Source organism: Myotis yumanensis, unplaced genomic scaffold (genome assembly GCF_028538775.1).
Source record: "Myotis yumanensis isolate MYYU_CA2020_CCGP unplaced genomic scaffold, mMyoYum1.0.hap1 SCAF_6, whole genome shotgun sequence".
NCBI classification, from domain to species: domain Eukaryota; kingdom Metazoa; phylum Chordata; class Mammalia; order Chiroptera; family Vespertilionidae; genus Myotis; species Myotis yumanensis.
Window position 1 is genome coordinate 56,407,103 of NW_027223757.1, and position 21,514 is coordinate 56,428,616.

The 21,514-nt window shown below is 41.9% G+C and overlaps 1 protein-coding gene across 3 annotated transcripts in view; it reads left to right on the forward strand.

Annotated features, from left to right (window-relative positions):
- Nucleotides 1–18,486, forward strand: part of UBE3D (ubiquitin protein ligase E3D) — a 134,663-nt gene extending 116,177 nt beyond the window's left edge. For 2 of the 3 annotated variants that reach the window (XM_070419321.1, XM_070419322.1), the window contains exon 10: nucleotides 18,016–18,486. In XM_070419321.1, the coding sequence (XP_070275422.1) occupies nucleotides 18,016–18,036 (21 nt within the window). In that variant the 3' untranslated portion in view covers nucleotides 18,037–18,486. The remainder of the gene's footprint in view (nucleotides 1–18,015) is intronic. The other variant, XM_070419323.1, reaches the window with a different exon arrangement.
- Nucleotides 18,487–21,514: the final 3,028 nt, after the last annotated feature.

The window sequence follows — 21,514 nt, forward strand, 5'->3', positions numbered from 1 at the left end:
CACTTTAAGCGTTAGGGAAGTCTAAACATCACTGACAGGAAGTCTAAATTATACAGATCAGATTCCCCCCAAGGAAAAAATTGTTTATGAAATTCAACATTAGTAACCAGAGTCAGGAGCTACTTGTTTTATGCAGACATCAGAGTTAATAGTACCTGCACCACAAACTAGTCTGTGGCATTTCATTTTTTGAATCCATTTTTCTCTCCACTTAAGAACAGCTTTGTACTTTGTACCAGAAATTTCCTCTGAGATTCAGAGAAAGCATAGGAGTCCGTTGCCAGCTTGTCCCTGTGATCTGTGGGACAAAGGGAAGCCTCTTGGAAGTCCTGACCCAGCTTCACACCGGCTGCTTCCTGTGGCTGCTTCAGATTGAGTGAGTTGAGCACAAAGCCTGGGGCCCAGAAAGAGTGTGGCTTTCCAGGGATGGGGACACAGCCTGAGGCTCGCTGGGAAACCTGGGCGACTCACCTTTAGCCTGCACGGGGTCTGCGCTTTATCACCCAGGACTGTCTGTGTGCTGGACTATTTAAACCTTTCCCTGACATCAAAATTGAATTCCTGCAGGAAGTTTTAAGTAGAGTAGTTCAGGTGTGAGTCATATAAATGCAGGAAGGGAAAACAGGAAGAGTGAGCTTGAAAGAGTTGTTGAAATGATGTCCCTTATGCCACCCATCTTTCCCCCAATTTTTTTTTTTTTTGACATTTTATACGTCAAGTTTTTGTTTCCTTTTTCCTCCCTCTCAGGTGGGACAGGATGGCTAGAGTTACCTGGAGTTGGCTATTTCCCTTCCCCAGGTCAGTTAGCTCTGCTGATACCCAGCAGATTAGGCTTCCATTAACCAGTTTCCCTTGAGGGCAGGTCTTGTTAGGAAGAACAGAGTGCTCTGGCATATTTCAAAAACAGTTAGTTACCCCTCCTCCCACCAGAAGCACAAAGGATTTTTCTCCCATATCTACGGTGAGTGCCTGGAGGCAAATGTGGAGTCCTTCCCACTGGATCCCCAGCAGTTTTTAACTCAGTCTTGTCCACACTGAGGCTCCAGCAAGTCCCCAGTTACAGTTTAGGGTTTCCACCCCGGCACTAGTTCTCACGGGAATTCTGCTCATAAAGCTCAGCTCCTGTAAGAGCGATTCCCGGGATTCTCCTATCTCTCCAGCCTTGGTTTAGAGAGCTGTTCTGTTCATCCCTGGCCTCTACCCATGGGATGCCAGTAGCATCCCCTAGTCGTGACAATCAAAAGAGACTCCAGACATTTCCCCTGGGAAGCAGAATCACTCCTGGTTGAAAACCACTGATATGTCCTCATGTAACTGCCACCCAGAAAGAGGATACAAACCATATCCATTCCTCCAGAAAGTTCCCTTCAGGTCTTTTAGTTAATCCCCAAAACCACTGTCTCTAATTTCTGTCGTCATAGGTTCATTTTGCCTAAATGTGAACTTTGTGTAAATTAAATCATACATGTGTACTCTTTTTTTTGTCTGCTCTCTTTCACTTAACAGGATGTGTTTGTGATTTATCCATGTTATTCCATTTAATTGCAGGGTAGTGTTCCATTGTATGAATATACCACAATTTGTTAATACATTTGACTGTTATGGATACTTAGGTTATTTCTGATTTAGGGCTATTTGGAATAAAGCTTTTCTAAATATTCTGGTAGAGTGTTTTTGTGGACATGTTTTCACTTCTCTTAGTAAATATCTAGGAATGGAATTGCTGGGCTGTAGGGTACATGTATGTTTAACCTTTTTCTTTTTTAAATTTATCTTTATTGTTAAAAGTATACAGATGTCCCTTTACCTCCCGGCCCCTTCCCCCCCCATTGACCCTCTCCTTCCCACTCTCACCCCTCCCCAGTCCTTCACCGCACTATTGTCTGTGTCCATGGATGTTAATCTCTTCTTGACCCTGCCCCTGTCTGTTGCATGCTTCCATGTCTCTGTACCTATTTTGTTTGTCAGTTTATTTTGTTCATTAGATTCCACATATAAGTGAGGCCATGTGAAATTTTTCTTTCTCTGACTGGCTTATTTCACTTAGCATAATACTCTCCAGGTCTCTCCATGTTGTCTCAAAGGGTAAGCGATCCTTCTTTTTTACAACTGCGTAGTATTCCATTGTGTAAATATAACCACTTCTGCAAAGTGTTATGCCATTTTACACTCCCACATACTCAGTTGTGTATGAGCATTGCAGTTGATTCATATCACCATCAACGCCATCACCATTTGGTGTTAGCAATCTTTTTTATTTTAGTTATTCTGGTGGGTACCTCATTGTGATTTTTGTTTGCATTTCCCTGATGACAAAGGATATTTAGCATCCTTTCAGGTGGTTTTGGTCATTTGTCTTCTTTTGTAATATGTCTAAGTCCTTTATGGCTGTTATGTAGAGGTTCTCATTACATTTGTGTCCCTGAACCCCGCAGAACAGGTTCAGGGTTTATAAGAACCTGCTGCCTAAACCTTAGGGACTAAGAAACCTTTTGCCAACTGAATAAATGTGGTTTAAATGATTAAAACTGCTATGAAACATGCCCTTCTTTTTATTGTTTCCTTTCCTGTTTCCAAACAGACTGTGAGGTTATAGCGTCTTTTCTTTTAATGAGGTTAGAAATACTCCTTCTAATTAGCCAGACAAATATACAAAACTACTTTTATTTGGGCTAGCCTTCCAATGCCCACAGGCTATACATAACCATCGGGCCCTATCTCTTCCTTCCACAACTTTGACAAACAAATTAAGAGCAGGGACCTGTCCCCCAGGAGGCAGTGAGTCACCTTTATAATTCCATGCCCAGGGGAGTTGCTAGTGAGCCTTGTTCCAGAACCATGTTTCTTTCACTCACACAGAAATGTCTTTATGTAATTTTTTTAAAAAAATTTTAATTGTACATTTAGAAAGATTTCTTTTTCCATCTAAATTCTGATAACGGAAACTAAAAATCTATAGTGTTTGCAAAAATAAGAATGTAGATGGTATAATGTAAAATATCGCCTGCTACTGGAAAAAAATAAAAGAAATTAAAAAAAAAAAATAGCCCTGGCCAGGTGATTCCATTGGAGCTTCATCCTGTACAGCAAGAAGTTGCAGGTTCGATTCCTGGTCCAGGTGCCTACAGGAATAAACTGATGTTTCTCTCTCACAAAATCAATAAAAACATACCATCCGGTGAGGATTTAAAAGAAAAGAGAAAGATAACTCCAAGCCCAGTGGTTACTAATAGACAGTGTAGGAGCCTCTGAAAGTGTATAATGTGCAGGTTCAAACCAGAACATCCTTGCTTACTGAGATAATCCACCCCTTAGAAATTCAGGTCTCAATCCAGAGACAATGGATTTTTAAAATATGAGACTATTTGGCTGAATTTGCAATGATTAGGCCCATCATAAATGCATTCAACTTATATCACAACTTTAACTAGAAAGAAGAGTCTGACTGATTTTTTCACCAAAAAACTGTAAAACGGTGGGAATGAATGGATGGATATAAATTCAACCTATCACCTCTCAATCATTAGTGAATTACTATGGGGACAGGACTTGTCTAGCTACTGTAGCATTAGATACTTGGAAATGACCAAAGCTCAACTATATTTTTTTGGGAAACACCAGCCTCCTTTAAAATCAGCTAATGGCCATAAAATGCTGGCCTCTGGTTCACTCTGAAGCCAGGATATGGCCATCTTCCCACAGAAGTGAAGTTCTGGGAGTTGGCATCACTGATGGACAGAAGAACCTGCATACTTCAATGCCAGTCAGAGCTGGCAAGCTAGAGAGATGAAAGAGGCAGCCTGGCTCAGGGGAAAGAACACACGTATTGTCCAGAGACAACATGGCAGGTAACCCAGCCCTCATGCCTTAATCTCTTCATCTGTAACATGGGGGCTTCCAGCTTCCTCAAGTTGGTCAAGGTTTGTATCAGGTACACCAGTGTCTGTGACTGGTCCCAAGTAGGCTTTCTCTTTCCCACACCATGCCCGGGAAAGCTTCCTTAGCCAAAAGCATTCCTCCACCTGCCTAAATGGGGTCTGAAACTCCTGACCCGTGACCTGCAAAACTGACATTAAATTCGAGGGTCCTTTATAGCAAAATGTGAAATAATTTCTTCTGGATTAGAGAAGTTCTGAGAGGAGACACAGAAATAGAGGCTTTGATCTGACAAGAGTAAGGACTACGTCTTTTCCAAGTTATAAAGCCATGAGAAAAGTACACTATGTTTTGATGGGGAGGGGAGAACATTTTGAAACTCACATATTGTTTTAGGTGTCTTTAACACACTTAATTGCTAACAGGCTCTGAGCATAAACAAGTATTCTATTGAGTCTGCTGTGCTCAGAACTATTCCATTCTGTATACTTAAAGATAAGGCCTACAGACATGTTTGAGCAATGTTCTCTATTTTTCATTTATTTAGGGGTAAAACATTTCTTTGCAAGGAAAAAGAAGTGTTTAACAATATCCCCAAATTTACTTGAGGTCTTCTTCTTTCAAAAGTATGACAAATGAATGGAAAATGAATGAGAAATGAATGAAAAAGGTTCCCATTGGGGAGTGAGGGGGTGGGGGGACGGTCCCTCAAGTAAGGAATTTTGGACAACCAAGATCCAGTATGAGATAAACAGATACAATTTCATTTCTTTCTCAAGAATCCTAGGTTCATAACATTAGTGTGATGGTAATAAAAGAGTGTGGAGAGAAAAACGTTGGGGGCAGGTTGGATCAGTGGGATACTCATCTTTCCATTCTGACAAACCTATAAAGAAACCCAGCAAGATAGGGCTCCTCACTTACTAGTAAGTCCAGTGACCCCCAGCAGGTTCAGACATCTGCCAGCTAACCCATGCCACTAACCATCTGCAGGGCACTTGACTATTTTTTGTTAGGTTTTAAATTATAAAATCTTCAAATACTAATGTATCCCTTAGTAAAGAGAATCCTATATAATAAAAGCATAATTTGCAAATCGACTGATTGGCTCAAGGACTGGTTGGGGGGGGGGGGGGGGGACGAGCAGGCAGCACCAGGCCAGCCAAGGCATGTGCCAGTGGGCAGAGGGAGGGAATGGCGATGGGGGGGGCGGAGGGGGGGGTGCCGGCCACATCCCCTGATTGGCCCACCGGTCGCCTCCCACAGGAAGGCCAGACTGGGGCTTAGTCCTGCTCCCCATGGGGAGCGGGCCTAAGCCATCAGTTGGACATTCCCTGAGGGCTCCCAGACTGTGAGAGGGCACAGGCCTGGCTGAGGGACCCCCCGCCCCTCCTGCCACAGTGCATGAATTTTCGTGCACCGGGCCTCTAGTAGTATAATAAAGCGTAAGTTATTTCCTTTCAATTCCAGTGGAAAAGGAAGGGATTCAGGAGCTTTCTTTGTTCTTAGCTTCTGTCCAACAAAATAATTTGTTACTAATGTGGTATTTTTCTAACATGCCCTTTTTAGCTAAGTAGACAAAGACACCCCTTTGAGTAGTTTAGGACCTGGCTTTTGAACAGGATCTGAGTGTACTTGAAACAGGGTGCTTTCTCACTGCACTTTGAAAAGGGAACATGGTGATCCCCAGAGGGTAGTGGCTTGTATGTGTATACATGACATCGCATGTCCAAAGAGGTTTGTAAGCAGAAAGGCAATCTCTAGTTGTGATCTCTACCATTCCCCACTACAGGAACCAGGCTCTATGGGAAAATTGGTGATTCCGGGTATAAGATGAGCCTGAATCTTGTCATACCAGAAAGGGGAAAAAAGATAAAACTATTACAAACTGCTAGGATCATGTCATCAGGACTTAGGCTCCAAGTGGAAGAGCTTCTCACTGACAAAGATGGGATGATGTAAGCATCAGTAAGAATGATGACTGCAGGTGGTTAAAGCACACCATATATGTTTTAAATCTAAAACAATATGTGAGTTTCAAAATGTTCTCCCCTCCCCATCAAAACATAGTGTACTTTTCTCATGGCTTTATAACTTGGAAAAGATGTAGTCCTTACTCTTGTCAGATCAAAGCTTCTGTTTCTGTGTCTCCTCTCAGAACTTCTCTAATCCCGAAGAAATTATTTCACATTTTGTAGGTCACTGGTCAGGAGTTTCAGACCCCATTTAGGCAGGTGGAGGAATGCTTTTGGCTAAGGAAGCTTTCCCGGATATGGTGTGGGGAAGAGAAAGCCTACTTGGGACCAGTCACAGACACTGGTGTACCTGATACAAACCTTGACCAACTTGAGGAAGCTGGAAGCCCCCATGTTACAGATGAAGAGATTAAGGCATGAGGGCTGGGCTACCTGCCATGTTGTCTCTGGAAAATACGTGTGTTCTTTCCCCTGAGCCAGGCTGCCTCTTTCATCTCTCTAGCTTGCCAGCTCTGACTGGCATTGAAGTATATCCATTAGTAACCTCTGGGCTTGGAGTTGTGTTTCAATAGCAGGTGATATTTTACACTACGCCATCTGCATTCTTACATCTGCTGATACTATAGGTTTGCAGTTTGTTCTCAGATGCAATATCTGCGATTTCAGCACCTGATACTGGTAGATGTTATTTTTACTTGGGGTAGTATAAGCCAAAGAAAACCTTATTTAATCCTAGGATATTTTATACATACCAGCCATTTGTGCTTCTTCCTTTAAAAATAATTAAACAAGATTCGTTCATGAACAGCTGATAGAGAAAAAGATGCATCTGTAGCCACATTTACATAAAACATTTAGATATAGTTGTATTAATAATAAGCTCTTCCATTTATTGGGGTCCTCAGCTGTCCCAGGCCTGCTGATCCATTTGCATTCTTTATCACTGACCCCCACAGCCACCAGTGGTCAGATCTGAGGGGAGCTGAAGCTGTCTGTGGTCAATATCAGCTCCCCCCTTAGTCCAGAGCCTGGGTCTTTGCTCTCCCATGGTCTGTGCACAGTGTTGTTTCCTCACCCTTATCTGTTTTCACTTCTCTCTGCTCCGTATCCTTTACCTCCAGCTTTCCTGTCTTTGTATAGTTCCCCTTTCTGCACTTTCCTAGTATCCACCTGGTTTCTTCTGGCTTCCCATGGAGCTTAGATGTGGGTGTAAACCTACCACTTTGAACAAGGCGAGTCTTAATCGCTATGTGCCCTTTCCTCGTCCCGCACCCTGCGCTGTTTCTGCCTTCAGGAAACTCCATCTGCAGTTCTGTGTAAGGAGCCCCTCTTGGCTTTCCCTGTGGCTTAAAGTGAAAAGCTGAGGCTCGTGGAAAACATCATGTAACATTGTCCTTTTCACTGTGTTCCTCTCTGTCAGAACCAGCATTTATTTTCATTTCATTTTGTAGTTTTAAATCCTTATAAGCCAGTCTCTATCCCATCTTTAAAATAGATTAATTACAGTTTCGTGATCACTGTTTATTTCCCACAACTCCAAATAACTGGCTTAAGAAATAAATGGTGTTTATTTGAACATGGATATATTAGTATGTTTTCCTTTGAAGATTTGCATATTTTAAAATATTATATTTTCAAAGTAATGGTGAAGTAGTAATGGTTAAGGAAAATAAGCATCTGGTTATAATTTGATCCCCTTCTCACCAGTCCTTAACTGTTATTTAATTATTCCAAGTCATAATCTTTTTTACTGAACTGACTAAACTAGACTAGTATGATTCATCCTGTTTTCTAAACTTATGGGCAGAAATTCCTTTCTGAGATTTCAGGCCACTTTCTCATCTATCTTGTTGGTTCTCCTCATTTGCCAGAAGTTTTCTCTTCTAATCAAAGAATTACTTTCTCATTACAGGAAGGGCTTTAATTTGTCATTCTGTCTTCTCTCTCCTTCTTCATCTAATCCAAAAGAAATAATCTACTTTCTTCTTTAAAAATAGAGCGCCTGCACCATTCCAACGGCTGCTAAATCCGGCTTAACATTGGAATGGTAGTATGGATTCTTTCTTCAGTTAGAGTTACTGTAGCAATTATCTCTCTCCCTAATTAGATGGCAGGGAGCTTTTATGATGGAATGAACACGAGACTCAGCTCCGAAACAAAGACCTGGTTGCAAACTCAGGTCTTACTAGCTTGTAGCAATGAGCAAAAGTTACGGGATTTTTCTGAACCTTGGTTCCTCATTTATATTTTGGGGACATAATTAATTTAGATGTTTACTGCAAGTGGATTTTGTAGGAATTAGTGAGATGAGCCCATGCCTGGCACTTAGTTTCTTCATTGTATAAAACACATTAACACTCACTGCAGAGCTTATACAGACCATTAAAAAAAAATTAAACCCCCTGTCGGTAGATATAGAAAAAGGACATGAACTCACAATTAACCAATTCACAAGAAAAACAATTACAAAGGAACATTTGGGAGAATGTTTCAACTCATAGCAATTAAATAAATTTTAAAAGCATTGAAATGTTATTTTTCTTTTATTAAATTAGCACTAATTTTAAAAGAAAGACTTAATGCTGGCTCCATTGCCAGTGGGTACTGCTCATTGGAAAAAATATGCATCAAATTATAATAATATTCATATCTTTAAGTCTAATAATTCCATTTCTGGAACTCTATGACTCTATCCTTAGGGAATATTCTAAAATATGGAAAAAATTTTTAAACATGACAATAACTATTTTATTATTATGATCTTAACAAACCTAAGAACAAATTATGTTTATAATGGATTAAGCTATGAAGGACTATTTTCCAGCTTTTAAACTAAAAATAAAGACTATTGAGAGGCACGTAAAAATGTTTATGGTATTAAAAATATGTAGAAAAGGTAATTAATATGAAAAAAATGTATCTTAACGCTAAATGAAAATAGACCCAAGTCATAATTTTGTTAAAACATTATAGCATATGTTTCTTTTTCTCTTTTTTCCTGTTTCCCCAAGTCTTTTATAAGTTAATATGACTTTTAAGATCAAAATTATAGTTTTAGTCTAATGTATTGAGTGCCATTATGTATGTGTCTGGAAATTTTTCTATGGCATTTTGATTTTTTAAAAAGCCAGAATCTTCCCTCATTATTTACTTCATGGCAGTAAAAAAGCAAAAAAAGTATGCTTAGCAGACTATTTAGAATAAATACTTCATGTAGAACCTAAGAGCTAAGGTGCTATTGTGTGTAACCTACATGTTTAATGCCATGCTGTTAGCCCGAAGCCTGGTAAATATAATGGGGCTATCGCACTATAGCCACCTGCTTCAGGACTCATTCCAATATTAACTTACTGGCTTACTCAGGTCATTCTACTGAGGGAGATGAGATCTCAGTGATATATTGACCAGAATGTCAATGTGAGCAAGACTTTAAATAAGCGGGGTTGAGGAGGGGTGGGGAGAGATTAACCAGGGAGTTTATATGCATGTATGCCTAGCCCATGGACACAGACAATAGTGTGGTGAAGGCCTAGGAGAGGCGGTGCAGGGAGGAGGGGGTCAATGGGGAGTAAAATAAAGGGGACATCTGTGATACTCTCAACAATACAGAGAAATTTTAAAAAAGAATGCATCTCAAAGCTATATCTAGAGATAACTGGATTGAAGTAAGCTAGACAAGATCATTTGCCAAGTATTATGGCATGGTTTTTAGTTGAAATTTTTGTTGACATAGTTGTAGATTTGCTTGTAGTTGTGAGAAATAATACAAAACATCCCTTGTATACTTTGCCCAGTTTCTCTTGGTGGTTAACAGTTTTTCAGAACTATAGTACACTACCATAGCCAGGGTATTGACATGGTACAGTGCCTCTCACCTTACTCACATTCCCTGGTTTTACTTATACTTATTTGTGTGTGTACGTGTGCACGAGAGTATGAAGTTCTGAGATTGTATCACCTGTGCATGTTTGTGTTTCTCCCACCACAATCAAGACACTACTAGTTCTATCCCTCCGGGTGCCCTTTTATAATCACACCCTCTCTCCCCTCCCCACCATCTCTCACCCCTGGCAGCCACTACCTTGTCCTCTTTTGGGGAAGTTTTGTCATTTCACAAATGTTATATAAATGGAATTATACAGTATTGGACCTTTTGAGGCTTTTTAAATTTAGCCTGGTTCCCTGGAGATGCTTCCAAGTTGTTGCACATATCAACACTTCACTGTTGGTTACTACGGAATAGTATTCTATGGTATGGTGTACCACTGTTGAACTGCTCACCTGGGCTGATTCCAGTTTTTGGCTATTAAAATAATGCTGCATGGACATTTGTGCACAGGTATTCCTGTGAACATAAAGATTTCACTTCTGGAATAAATGTCCCAGGCTGCAATTGCTGTGTCATATAGTAACTGCATGTTTGTTTTTAAAAGAAACTGCCAAATTGTTTCCTAGAATGTCTATACCATTTTATATTCCCCCAAGCAATGTTTAGGAGATTTGGTTTCTTTGCCAGCATTTGGTGCCATCACGGGAGCCTTATTTTGAAGTCAAATTAATGACAGTTGTCTTTATCAGAATTAATCAAATAATTTTGCTGAAAAAACACACATGAAGTAACTAATTTAGAAAAGAAAACCACATCAGGACTTATCTACTCCCTGTCTCCACCCTTCCCAGTACCCCTCCCCTCTCCCCCCCCAAACAAAAATTCATTCACTTAACTCTTAATAGACTAACTCTATAGTGTAGGTCAGTTTGATATTTGGCCCCTTCAGTCTCTAGATAACTAACAAAGAGGATTCAGGCCTCCCTTGGTAGACGTTGGGCCCAGCCTCCTTTATCAATATCAGGAAATAGGGCTGGAGATCATTTGTTTCTGTCTGGGCCAGTGTCTTCAGTTTGCCCTGGTCTAGAAATCAAATCGCTGGGTTAGGAGTTAGAAGGCCTACGGTTGAGCCTCTCTTGTTATCAGCTGTGTTACTGTAAATAAGTTAGTTACCTTCTCTGAGTTTGCTCAGCTCTATCAAATGGTTGGCTCTCAAACTCTAGCATAAAGTAGAAGCGCCTAAGGGATCTATTAAGACGCCAGTTGCATTGCTCCACCCCTAGACTTTCTGATGGAGCAGGGCTAGAGCAGGCACAAGGATTTGCCTAGCAAATTCCCAGGTGATGCATTGACGTGGCAGGAAATGTCCATGAAAACCACTAGGCTAGATTACACTAAAGTGTGCTTTGGGCCCAACAGTCATCACCACCTTCTCCCCCAAAAAACCTTAAATTTGTTTTCCATTTAAAAAATCATAGAAGAACATTCACTGTCACGGGAAGATTATCCCAACATATTATTAGGTTAACAAGAAGCTATTAGTATACATTACAGAACAGCATCTATGGAAATGTTCAGTTATACATAGAAAGTAAAAGTCTAGAAAGATATACCCAAAGTATTAGTAGTTGTTATTGTTGAGTAATGGAGTTTCAAAGTTTTTCTTTTTCTTTTTGTGTGTGCTTTTCTGTGTTTTCTAATTTTGTCTATAATTCATATATTTATAAAACAGTTGTTATAACAAACAAAATACAGTGAACAAGATAAATCTTCATTTCTGTAAGCAATACAAGTCTTGATTTCATAGTAAGTGTTTCTCTCAGTTGTAATCAGTGCAGTAAAGAACTTGTTGAATATCAACCAACAGAAGTTAGTCTGTTCAGGTGTGAGATCAAATTGTCTGGGACAGTTTGCAGGAGCAGCTATGACCCTCCTTCACCCTTTCCCCTAAAAAGTGTGGTTGGTCAACTTTGCCATTCTTCCTGCCTGACAGAGCTCTGCACTCACACACTGAATAGTCCTGGCCCCGGACCACTCGTTACAGCCTCTCGTTGCTGCCTGTGTCATGTTTTCATGGCACTTCCCCCACTGCTAACTGGGATTCCCAGCCATAACCTCACCAGCTAGTCCCTCCTCCATCCTTGACAGGGAGACAGAAAGAAAGTCTTTATCTGAATGAAGCAAGATTCTTCCTTGGCTATGTCTCTGTTAGAAGAATGAATATTTGCAACTAAAATAGGAGTTTAAAAATATCACTGAAATAAATCTGTTTAGATGACAAGAACCACTCATCTGCTATGGAAAGCTGTGGGTTCATGTCCCCTCCTGGATTCTCAGATTGCACTGTTATCCCAGATATATTGTCTTCTTCAACATCCATGCTTCCCAACCTTAAGGTAGATAAGCGTGAGCAAAGCTTCCTTGGAATATTGTTTATTAAAACAGTTGGCTGCTAAATTTTTAAATCAGTTGATACTGTAGAAAAACACCTTTTCATTTCTGAACTCTATTTCTGAGTAAACGTATTTGGTCGGAGACCTGTCGCCAGCAGGGCAGTGCAGTGCTGATTTTCAACGCACCCTTCTCGTCCCGAGCTGTGGTGCCACCGTTCCCTCTGCCCTGCTCCCGCAGGAGGACATTCCATGGGAATGAGAAATTAAAAGGACATTTTGATTTATGAGTGACGGTGTATTTATTGTGTTAGCACTGTATTATAGTATGCGTTTTAACACCCACTCATAAATAGAATTATTTCCTTTAACAAGTATGTGTTGTGCTCGAGGCAGTGGATTTTCATGTAACACCTAAGGACGGTTGTCATATAAACATTTGCCCCACGGGTTTGCCGTCATTACCCAAGTTACTGGGTTTGCTTCATGTACTTGGGAGTTTCGGTGATCGCACCAGGCCTGCCTGGTTATAAAAAGCTACATAACCGTTTTAGGGTATGCTAAATAAGACAGATGTAATTGTGAAATACTGGAAAATGTGAGCTTCGTAATAATTGCAGACTCTAGAAAAGACTCTTTAGAATAAGTAGCATAACCATAGACAACTGTTCCTCTTAAAGGGTACTGTAGACTTAAAAAAGTAGGTATTTAAAACTATGCTTTAAATATGTATTGTTGTCTAAGCATGGCTCCTGTTCAGTTATGTTCTGCAATAGGAAAAGAGAGTGTACACTTTATATTATAAACTAAAGTTTCTAGGATCAAACTTCATTTATAAAATAAAATTAATATGAAAATACAAATTAGTTTCAACCTTTACCTTGTATCTCAGCCATGGATGCACTGTGATGATTCACATGTAAATAAATCACGTAGATATAAATATAAAAATAAATTTTGTCAAGCATTTATAAATTTGTCATCTTAAGGAACATTGGGATTAAGCTATTCTGATTCACTAACTCAGCACCACTCAGGCCCATGCTGCTGACAACTGGACTGAACTTTTTGAGTTGGAGAAACAATGTAAGATACTGCTTTCTCAGGCAGGCAGGCTGGCTCCGTTCACTCAGTTCACCCAACAGTAAGTACCTTCTACATGCCAGTGACTGTCCCATCACAGAGCACACTCAGAAGGCGTTCCTACAAGGTGCTAACACACAAGAGGGGAGGCAGTCCAGTAAAGAGATGATTCTAATTAGATGCCACGAGTTTAAGACAGATGCTTTATGCCTGCTGGCAGAAAAAAGACTACTCTTGAGTTATGAAAGGGAGTGAGATTTCAGAGGCAGTATCCTGAAAAAGGTAGTTATGACTCTACTACTACTACTACTACTACTACTACTGTGTTGGCAAGGAGAGACAATAAAACAGGCGTGCTAAATGAATTAGCAGCAAACAGGAAGGATGGAACAAAATATGTGAGAAGCAACACAGTGAGGGGAAAACTCCTCTCCCTTTAAACTGACAGTTGTGTGTGTACTAAACCGCGGACAGAAATGTGGCATGAAGGGAACATCAGTGCTGCCCCCCCCCCCCCCCAGCCCCCCAACTCCTGAGTTCCTGCACAAGTCCTGTACTAGCCTTTAGGAAGCAGGAGAGAAAGAAGTAAGGTGGCTGACTACAAATTAATGTCAACCGTTACCTTTTATTTGAGCCATGGATGCACTGTGATGATTCACGTGCAAATAAAACGCCTGTTGATTTTCATCTTCCTGGGAACCAGTTAAACTAAGCATAATTATGTTTGCTAGTGGACATCTAGGTCAAAAGCCAGCAGTGGGAGAAGAGCCAGCAGGAGATGTGTGTGTGTGGGAGAAAGAGAAGAGGACGGAGCCTTTTTATCTCTAGACGGGGCTGAAAATGTGGAAAAATGCCACTGTGCCTGGGTCTTGATCCTATTCTTCAACAAAGCATTTAAGTTCTAGACATAAACTTCGCATCACCTCTTTCAGAATAAATGGATTATGGAGAGGAATGTGGGCACTGCCTGCCTAAGAAAGCAGTATCTTACATTGTTTCTCCAACTCAAAAAGTTCAGTCCAGTTGTCAGCAGCATGGGCCTGAGTGGTGCTGAGTTAGTGAATCAGAATAGCTTAATCCCAATGTTCCTTAAGATGACAAATTTATAAATGCTTGACAAAATTTATTTTTATATTTATATCTACGTGATTTATTTACATGTGAATCATCACAGTGCATCCATGGCTGAGATACAAGGTAAAGGTTGAAACTAATTTGTATTTTCATATTAATTTTATTTTATAAATGAAGTTTGATCCTAGAAACTTTAGTTTATTATATAAAGTGTACACTCTCTTTTCCTATTGCAGAACATAACTGAACAGGAGCCATGCTTAGACAACAATACATATTTAAAGCATAGTTTTAAATACCTACTTTTTTAAGTCTACAGTACCCTTTAAGAGGAACAGTTGTCTATGGTTATGCTACTTATTCTAAAGAGTCTTTTCTAGAGTCTGCAATTATTACGAAGCTCACATTTTCCAGTATTTCACAATTACATCTGTCTTATTTAGCACACCCTAAAACGGTTATGTAGCTTTTTATAAAAAGCTAATTTTATCTTCTGCAGCCTGCCTTGACAGCGTACCTTTCTATTGATTGAAATTCTAAATCTGTGCTGAGGAATAGAATTTCAAATATACATTTGTTAACGAAGATAAGAGAACATCAAAATGTGTTTAACATAAACATATTGAAGCATTCTAAACTTAACATTTGGTCAGCTGTTCCATCGGCCTGGCCCTGTCTATTGTGGTTTCAGAAGATTGTTTGTAGATGATGACTCTAAGCAGAGACCTTTATTTAGATGTCTTCACTCTCTCATCCTTTCCATTCCCAAGTGTCCAAATTCAGGGAACAGGGCGGGGTCAGACCTCACAGCCAACATGGAAGAGTCCTGTCTTTCCTAGTTTTTAATAATTACTTATACTTTTGTAACTGTATATTTCAGAAATGTAGCAGTGGGGCCTGAAGCTGTAACTGTACTGATATCCTCTGAAAAGCTTTAAAACTTTTGCTTTGGGGAATAAAACCAAAAAATAAAGATAAAAGATGAAATACAGAGATTTTTCTCAGTGTCGTGGAATAAAATAAAATTATCCTCTCTTACAATAAATGGCAGTTAGGGAAAGCAATTTTTCCTGTCATGGTTAAAAGCTAGGAACACAAAATCAGCATTTGAAATGATAACCCACAGTGTTTTAAATAAAGACACTAAAATGCATTGTACATTATCTGTTTCAAAGGATGATTGCATATGCTTGTTATTGAGTCCTGCAAAAAATACAGAATGTACTTGGCAGGTGGAACTATAAAAACCAGGGATGAAAAAAGACATATTAGGTCGAATTTTAAAGTTTTCTTTTCTGAGGGGGCTCTATTTCTGGTTACTTAATTTAGTCTGCTCAGCCTTTTATGTATTTGTTCATAGCCACAGGCATGCAAAAGAAAATAAATCTTTGGTATTTGAAGCAATAATGAAGATTAAAGGTCCCTAAACCTCTGCATTTTTATCTCATTCAATGGAAAAAGCATAGATTAAAAATTAAAGTTTCTTCCGAAACCCATCCTTGACACTTCATAGCCTTGTATCCTGAGCAAGTCACTGAATTTTTCTGAGCTTGTTTCTTCACTTGTACAGCAACGTCAAATGCCTGCTTTATTTAAGTCACGGGACTGTGCTGAGGATGAGAGGAGTCAAAATAGGCTTCATGTAAAGTGTTTTACAAGTTCCAGGTAGGTCCTGCTATAATTCCCATTTTGCAGATTGGAGAAAGGCTGAGAGAGGCTAACAAACTTGTGGAAGGTCACCCAGCTAGTAAATGTGAGAGCTAATACTGAAGTCCTATGTCTAAATTACAGCATTTTCCAACATTGGCACTATTGATTGGGGGGCGGGGGGCGTGACTGATAATTTGTTCTTGGAGGTGAGGGGTGCCCTGTGCATTAGTGGATGTGTAGCAGCATTCCTGTCTTCTATCCCCTAGATGCCAATAGCATCCCATAAGTTGTGACAATCAAAAATGTGTTCAGACCTTGCCACATGTCACCTGGCAGGCAACATTACCCAACATTGAGAAGCACTGGTCTGTGTGACTCCAGAGCTACAGTTCTTAACCACTTTTATGATGACACTAGTGCCCTAGTGCACATTAAAAGGAAATTAATTAGAAGAAATATTTTAATATCACTGTTCGCCCTTTCTTTATAATAGAAGTGTCAGCCAAATTCATGATCGACAATGACAGACGAAACACATGCATGTGATTGGCACCAGCAAGAGCTTTATATGTATCACTCGTGCGCCAGTCAACGTTTATTTTTAAATTGCCAGTGCGCATCATATGTACTGGCTGGTAGGTCGGTTGGTTGGATGGACAGATGGATGGTCGGTCACGTAGCCTTTTATATATATAGATTTATCAGTGTCATTGTTATTCTGAGTAGTTCCTGATTAGAATACTTCATAACAGCAATCTTCAGAATTAAAAATGAAATAACTAGTTTCATTCCTCATCGGGCTGGCATTGTCTTCTTTTGTAAGGCCTTTGTAAACTTCTTGTAGGCACACCATCGACAGCAAGCCAGAAGTCGGACTCAACAGCCCCTAAATTCCCTTGCCCTGTAATTCTGTGGTCATTCCCTAAGGTTCCCAGCTGGTCTCTCTTGGACAGCCCCTTCTCATCTGAAATGTTTATGGACTCCTAATATCAGTTATCATCTGAGAAGCCAGAGAGAGAAACACATGCATTTTCATAACTATTACCTCATTTAATTTTCGCAATAAGCCATTGAGGTTTGTAACAGCTGTTCGTGTTTACATTTTGTTTAAGAATCTTAACCTTTCTTCTTTGCCTACTCCTTCAACTTTGGTGTTCTCATTGCAGAACTTGATATAGAGACTCAGCAGGAAGTTGATATGGAAACTCAGCAGGTGCCTTTCTTACCAGCACTGCATGAAGAGGAACATCCTTCTGAATTACTCAACATAAAGCAGATGCTTTCTGCCCTGCATGATTCTTTTCCCTTCCACCTAACAAGCGCCATTAAATGCATGCCTCCTCTGGCTGTGTTCGGGGACTTAAGAACCACTAAGAGTGGAGTGCTGTTACTTCTGTTGCTTACTCTTTCCCCCCAGAAAGGCCTAGGTTGACCTTCTCAACTGTCCCATACTTCCTGGTCTTTATCTCTGATCTACATCCCATCTCTGCCTGATATTGGCACAGTCCCCAATTTATTATCACCCCTGAACCAAAACTTTCTAAGCATTTATGATTGACTTTATGATGTTTGTTTCTGTGTTATTTAAAATGATTGTGAAATTAGATCCATTTGATCTGGGCCTTATTAAATAGTCAGAACACATCTTGTGCCTAGGCCTGTATGAATTAAAAAATTTTAAAACACTGAGTTTTAGGATTGATCGCTGCTGATGATTGAGTGTGGTTAAAAGCATTGGCATGACCTGAGGAGAAGCTGGTATAGTTGCCGAGAGTGACAAGGAGCTGGACTTGCCCGGGGATCTTTAGGACGCAGAATTCTGCTTATGGGAGGTCTGAGCAGCTATCTGAACCAATGGGAAAGAGACCTGGGTTACTTCACAGCAATACAACTTTAGTGTCAATTAAAACTTTTATTTTTTTCTTTAAAGTGTATGCGGATCATTTAAATTACTCTATGATTCATTTTAGAAGGACTAATTGGCTCCTTCTGTAAAATGGTGATGTCTGGCCAAAGAATCTTTTTAGATCAACATGCGTCCTTATTGACCACACTTACCTGGTTCTGTTTTGATGTGCATCAGCCATTTCATCATGTTAGATAAGTAAAGCGCTGGGGGGTTTTCTTCCTTTTCCAGGTGGCCTTTTTGAAGATGTAACCATGGGAGTCGAAGCCTTCCTCTGCACAGCCCGGAGCGCACGGGAGGCCGGCAGTCAGCCCAGGGAGCAGTGATTACAGACAAGAGCCCGAGCCCTACAGTGGAGTTTGAGTGTTAACTGCATATATTCTCTAAACTTCAACTCTGTGAAAGACCAAGGTGGTGAAGGAAGTCACCGTAGCAGGTTGAGTTAAGTGTAGAAGTTCAGTCCCTATTTCCACAGAGAAGAACCTTCAAATGTGTGCTGTGTCAGACCACCGGGAAGGCTGCGAGCTAGCGGATACCCGTCTGTCCAGAGTGGAATGCAGAGGGACTTCGCTGCTGGAATTGTGTTAACTGCCATAAATGTTTGGAAATAAACTTTCAAAGAACTTCTCAGGTTCCTTTAAGACAATTTTTTTAAAACGAAAATATCGAATTTTGCATACCTTATTTAGAGGAGATGCTCAATAAATAAATGTTCGTTGAATAAATGATTATCAAATTAAAGGTTTTCCCACTTATGCAAACCTACCTGTATTCCCTTTGTTCTTTATTTCCTTTACCAATATTATTGCAAATCAGTATATAGACCTCACTGGCATCCTGGTACAGAGTTGTCAAAACCGTCGTGTGCCCACGCAGGTGGTGAAGAGGTCATTGAATGAGAATGATAGAGCGAGCACAGCCAGCTCCTGAGTTTACAGCAAAGGTTGGAGACTTGCCTATTCTCACGAAGTAAGAGCGAAGCCCGGACCAGAGCCAGCAACTCTTTTCCCACTCCCCCTTCAGGAGGACGGGCTCTGGGTCTGCAGCTATACTTGCTGCTTATCGAGCCTCTTAGCCTTCATCCCAACCCACAGACCACCAGTACCTTTTATTTGAAAACCCTGAGTTTTCTGTCCCCTAATTTCCTAACTTAACACAGGGGTCACTGGCACTGTGATTTGGTGAAACTTTCATGACTTCTTCTTCCTTGCAGTTTAACCAAAACATGTGTCCTGCCAGTAATCAGTGGTCTAGCACTCAAATCCATCACTGGTGGGCTAACATAGGAATAAAACTCATCAGTTTAATCTGATGGAGTCATTTTTTAAGCACAGTTTGAAACATTGAAGTTCTTAATAATGGATCCAAGACTCCTAGCCATAAAGGAGAATTTGTTTGGCTTCACTTAGGCTACTAAACTCCCCAAACCCCATGCTGACTTTTTATGCTTTAGATTGTTCTCTGTCCTCTGTTGGTAGAGAGCAAGATTTCTCAGCCTGGGCTCTAGGTACATTTTGGACAAGATAATTCTTTTATTTATTTTTTTTTAGTGTTGCTTTCTTTTTTTAAAAATTTATCTTTACTATTGAAAGTATTACAGATGTCCCCCGTTTTTCCCCCTTGACCTGCTCCCTCCCAGTCCCCATCCCTCCTCCCCCCCAGGCCTTCACTATTGTCTGTGTTCATGGGTTATGCATATCTACACTAATAAAAGAGAAACATGGTAATTAGCATACGACCGCTACCCTTTTCATTGGCTAATCAGTGAGTATATGCAAATTAACTGTCAGCCAAGATGGCGGCTGGCAGCCAGGCAGCTGGAAGCGAACATGAGGCTTGCTTGCTCCAGTGACTGCAGACTGGAACGTTTCCCGCCTCACTTGCCAGCCTCTGAGCTACAACTCTAAGAAACTATGTACTATGTTGCAAATGTAGAAGCTAAAACACCAGAAACCGATTTTCAGTCAGCCGGGCTTTAGTAACATTGTATCGATGTTTTCAGCAGCGAGGCCTCAGAGCTAAAGCTGGCCCAGAATTAAAAAAAAAAAAAGAAAACAAGGAGCGGTTGGAAGATTCAGTCACTCGCTTCTGGAAAACAGCCCTCAGCCCCTCAGCCAGACTGGCCAGGCACCCCAGTGGGGACCCCCACCCTGATCCAGGACACCCTTCAGGGCAAACCAGCCAGCCCCACCCGTGCACCAGGCCTCTATCCTATATAGTAAAAGGGTAATATGCCTCCCAGCACCGGGATCAGCGTGACAGGGGGCAGCGCCCAAACCCCCTGATCGCCCTGTGGCTCTGTGTGTGACAGGGGGCGGGGCCACAACCTCCCTATCTGACCTGCTCTGTGCCTGATAGGGGGGAGCTCCCCAATCCCCTGATTGCCCTGCAGCTCTGTGTTTGACAGGGTGCGGCGCCCCCCCCCCCCCCCACAGGCCCTGCTCTGTGTGTGACAGGGTAGAGACATAACCTCTCCATCGGCCCTGCCCCGAGTGTGAAAGTGGCGGCGCCCCAACCCCCTGATCGGCCCTGCTCTGTGGGTGATAGAGGGTGGCGCCCCAACCCCGCTCCACGGGCCTTGCTCTGTGTGTGACAAGGTAGAGCCATAACCTCCCCATTGGCCCTGCCCTGAGTGTGACAGGGTGCAGCGCCCCAACCCCCTGATCCGCCCTGCTCTGTGTGTGACAGGGGGCGGTGCTCCAGCTCCCCTATCGGCCCTACTCTGTGAGTGACAGGGAGGAGCTCCCCAACCCCCTTATCGACCCTGCTCTGTGTGTGACAGGGTACGGAGCCCCAACCCCCTGATGGGCCCTGCTCTGTGAGTGACAGGGGACAGCGCCCCAAACCCGATTGGCCCTGCTCTGTGCGTGACAGGGGTGGCGCCGCAACCTCCCCATCGACCCTGCCTTGAGTGTGACAGGGGGCGGTGCCCCAACCCCCCAATCGGCCCTACCCTGAGCGTGACTGAGGGTGGCATCGCAACCTCCCGATCCGCCCTGCTCTGTGCATGACGGGGCGGCGCCCCAACTCCCCAATTGGCCCTGCTCTGAGCCTGACCAGGGGCTGCACCTAGGGATTGGGCCTGCCCTCTGCCACCCGGAAGCAGGCCTAAGCCAGCAGGTCGTTATCTCCCGAGGGGTCCCAGACTGTGAGAGGGCACAGGCTGGGCTGGGGGACCCCCCCCCCCCCCGAGTGCACAAATTTTTGTGCACCGGGCCTCTAGTCCTATTTAATAAAAGGCTAATATGCAAATCAACCAAACGACAGAACGTTATGTTGCTATGACATGCACTGACCACCGGGGGGCAGACGCTCAACACAGAAACTGCCCACTGGTGGTCAGTGTGCTCCCACAGTGGGAGTGCTGCTAGGCCAGAAGTTGGGCTCATGGCTGGTGAGTGCAGAAGTGGTGGCAGGAGCCTCTCCTGCCTTCATGGCAGTGCTAAGGAGCAGTGAGCTGAGCAAGGAGCAGCAAGCAGGCGGGCAGTAAGGAGCAAGGAGTCCCGGACTGCAAGAGGGCACAGGCCAGCCTGAGGGACAAACGCCCCCCCCCCCCCCAACTCCAATGCACAAATTTTGTGCACTAGGCCTCTAGTATGCATATAAGTTCATTGGTTAATGGGCCAGATAATTCTTTGTTGTGGGAGACTGTCCTGTGCTGTTGGGAAAAAATGTTTTTTGCCCTATACCCTCCTAGGTTCAATGGCTGGAGCTTACAACTCAAACTGAT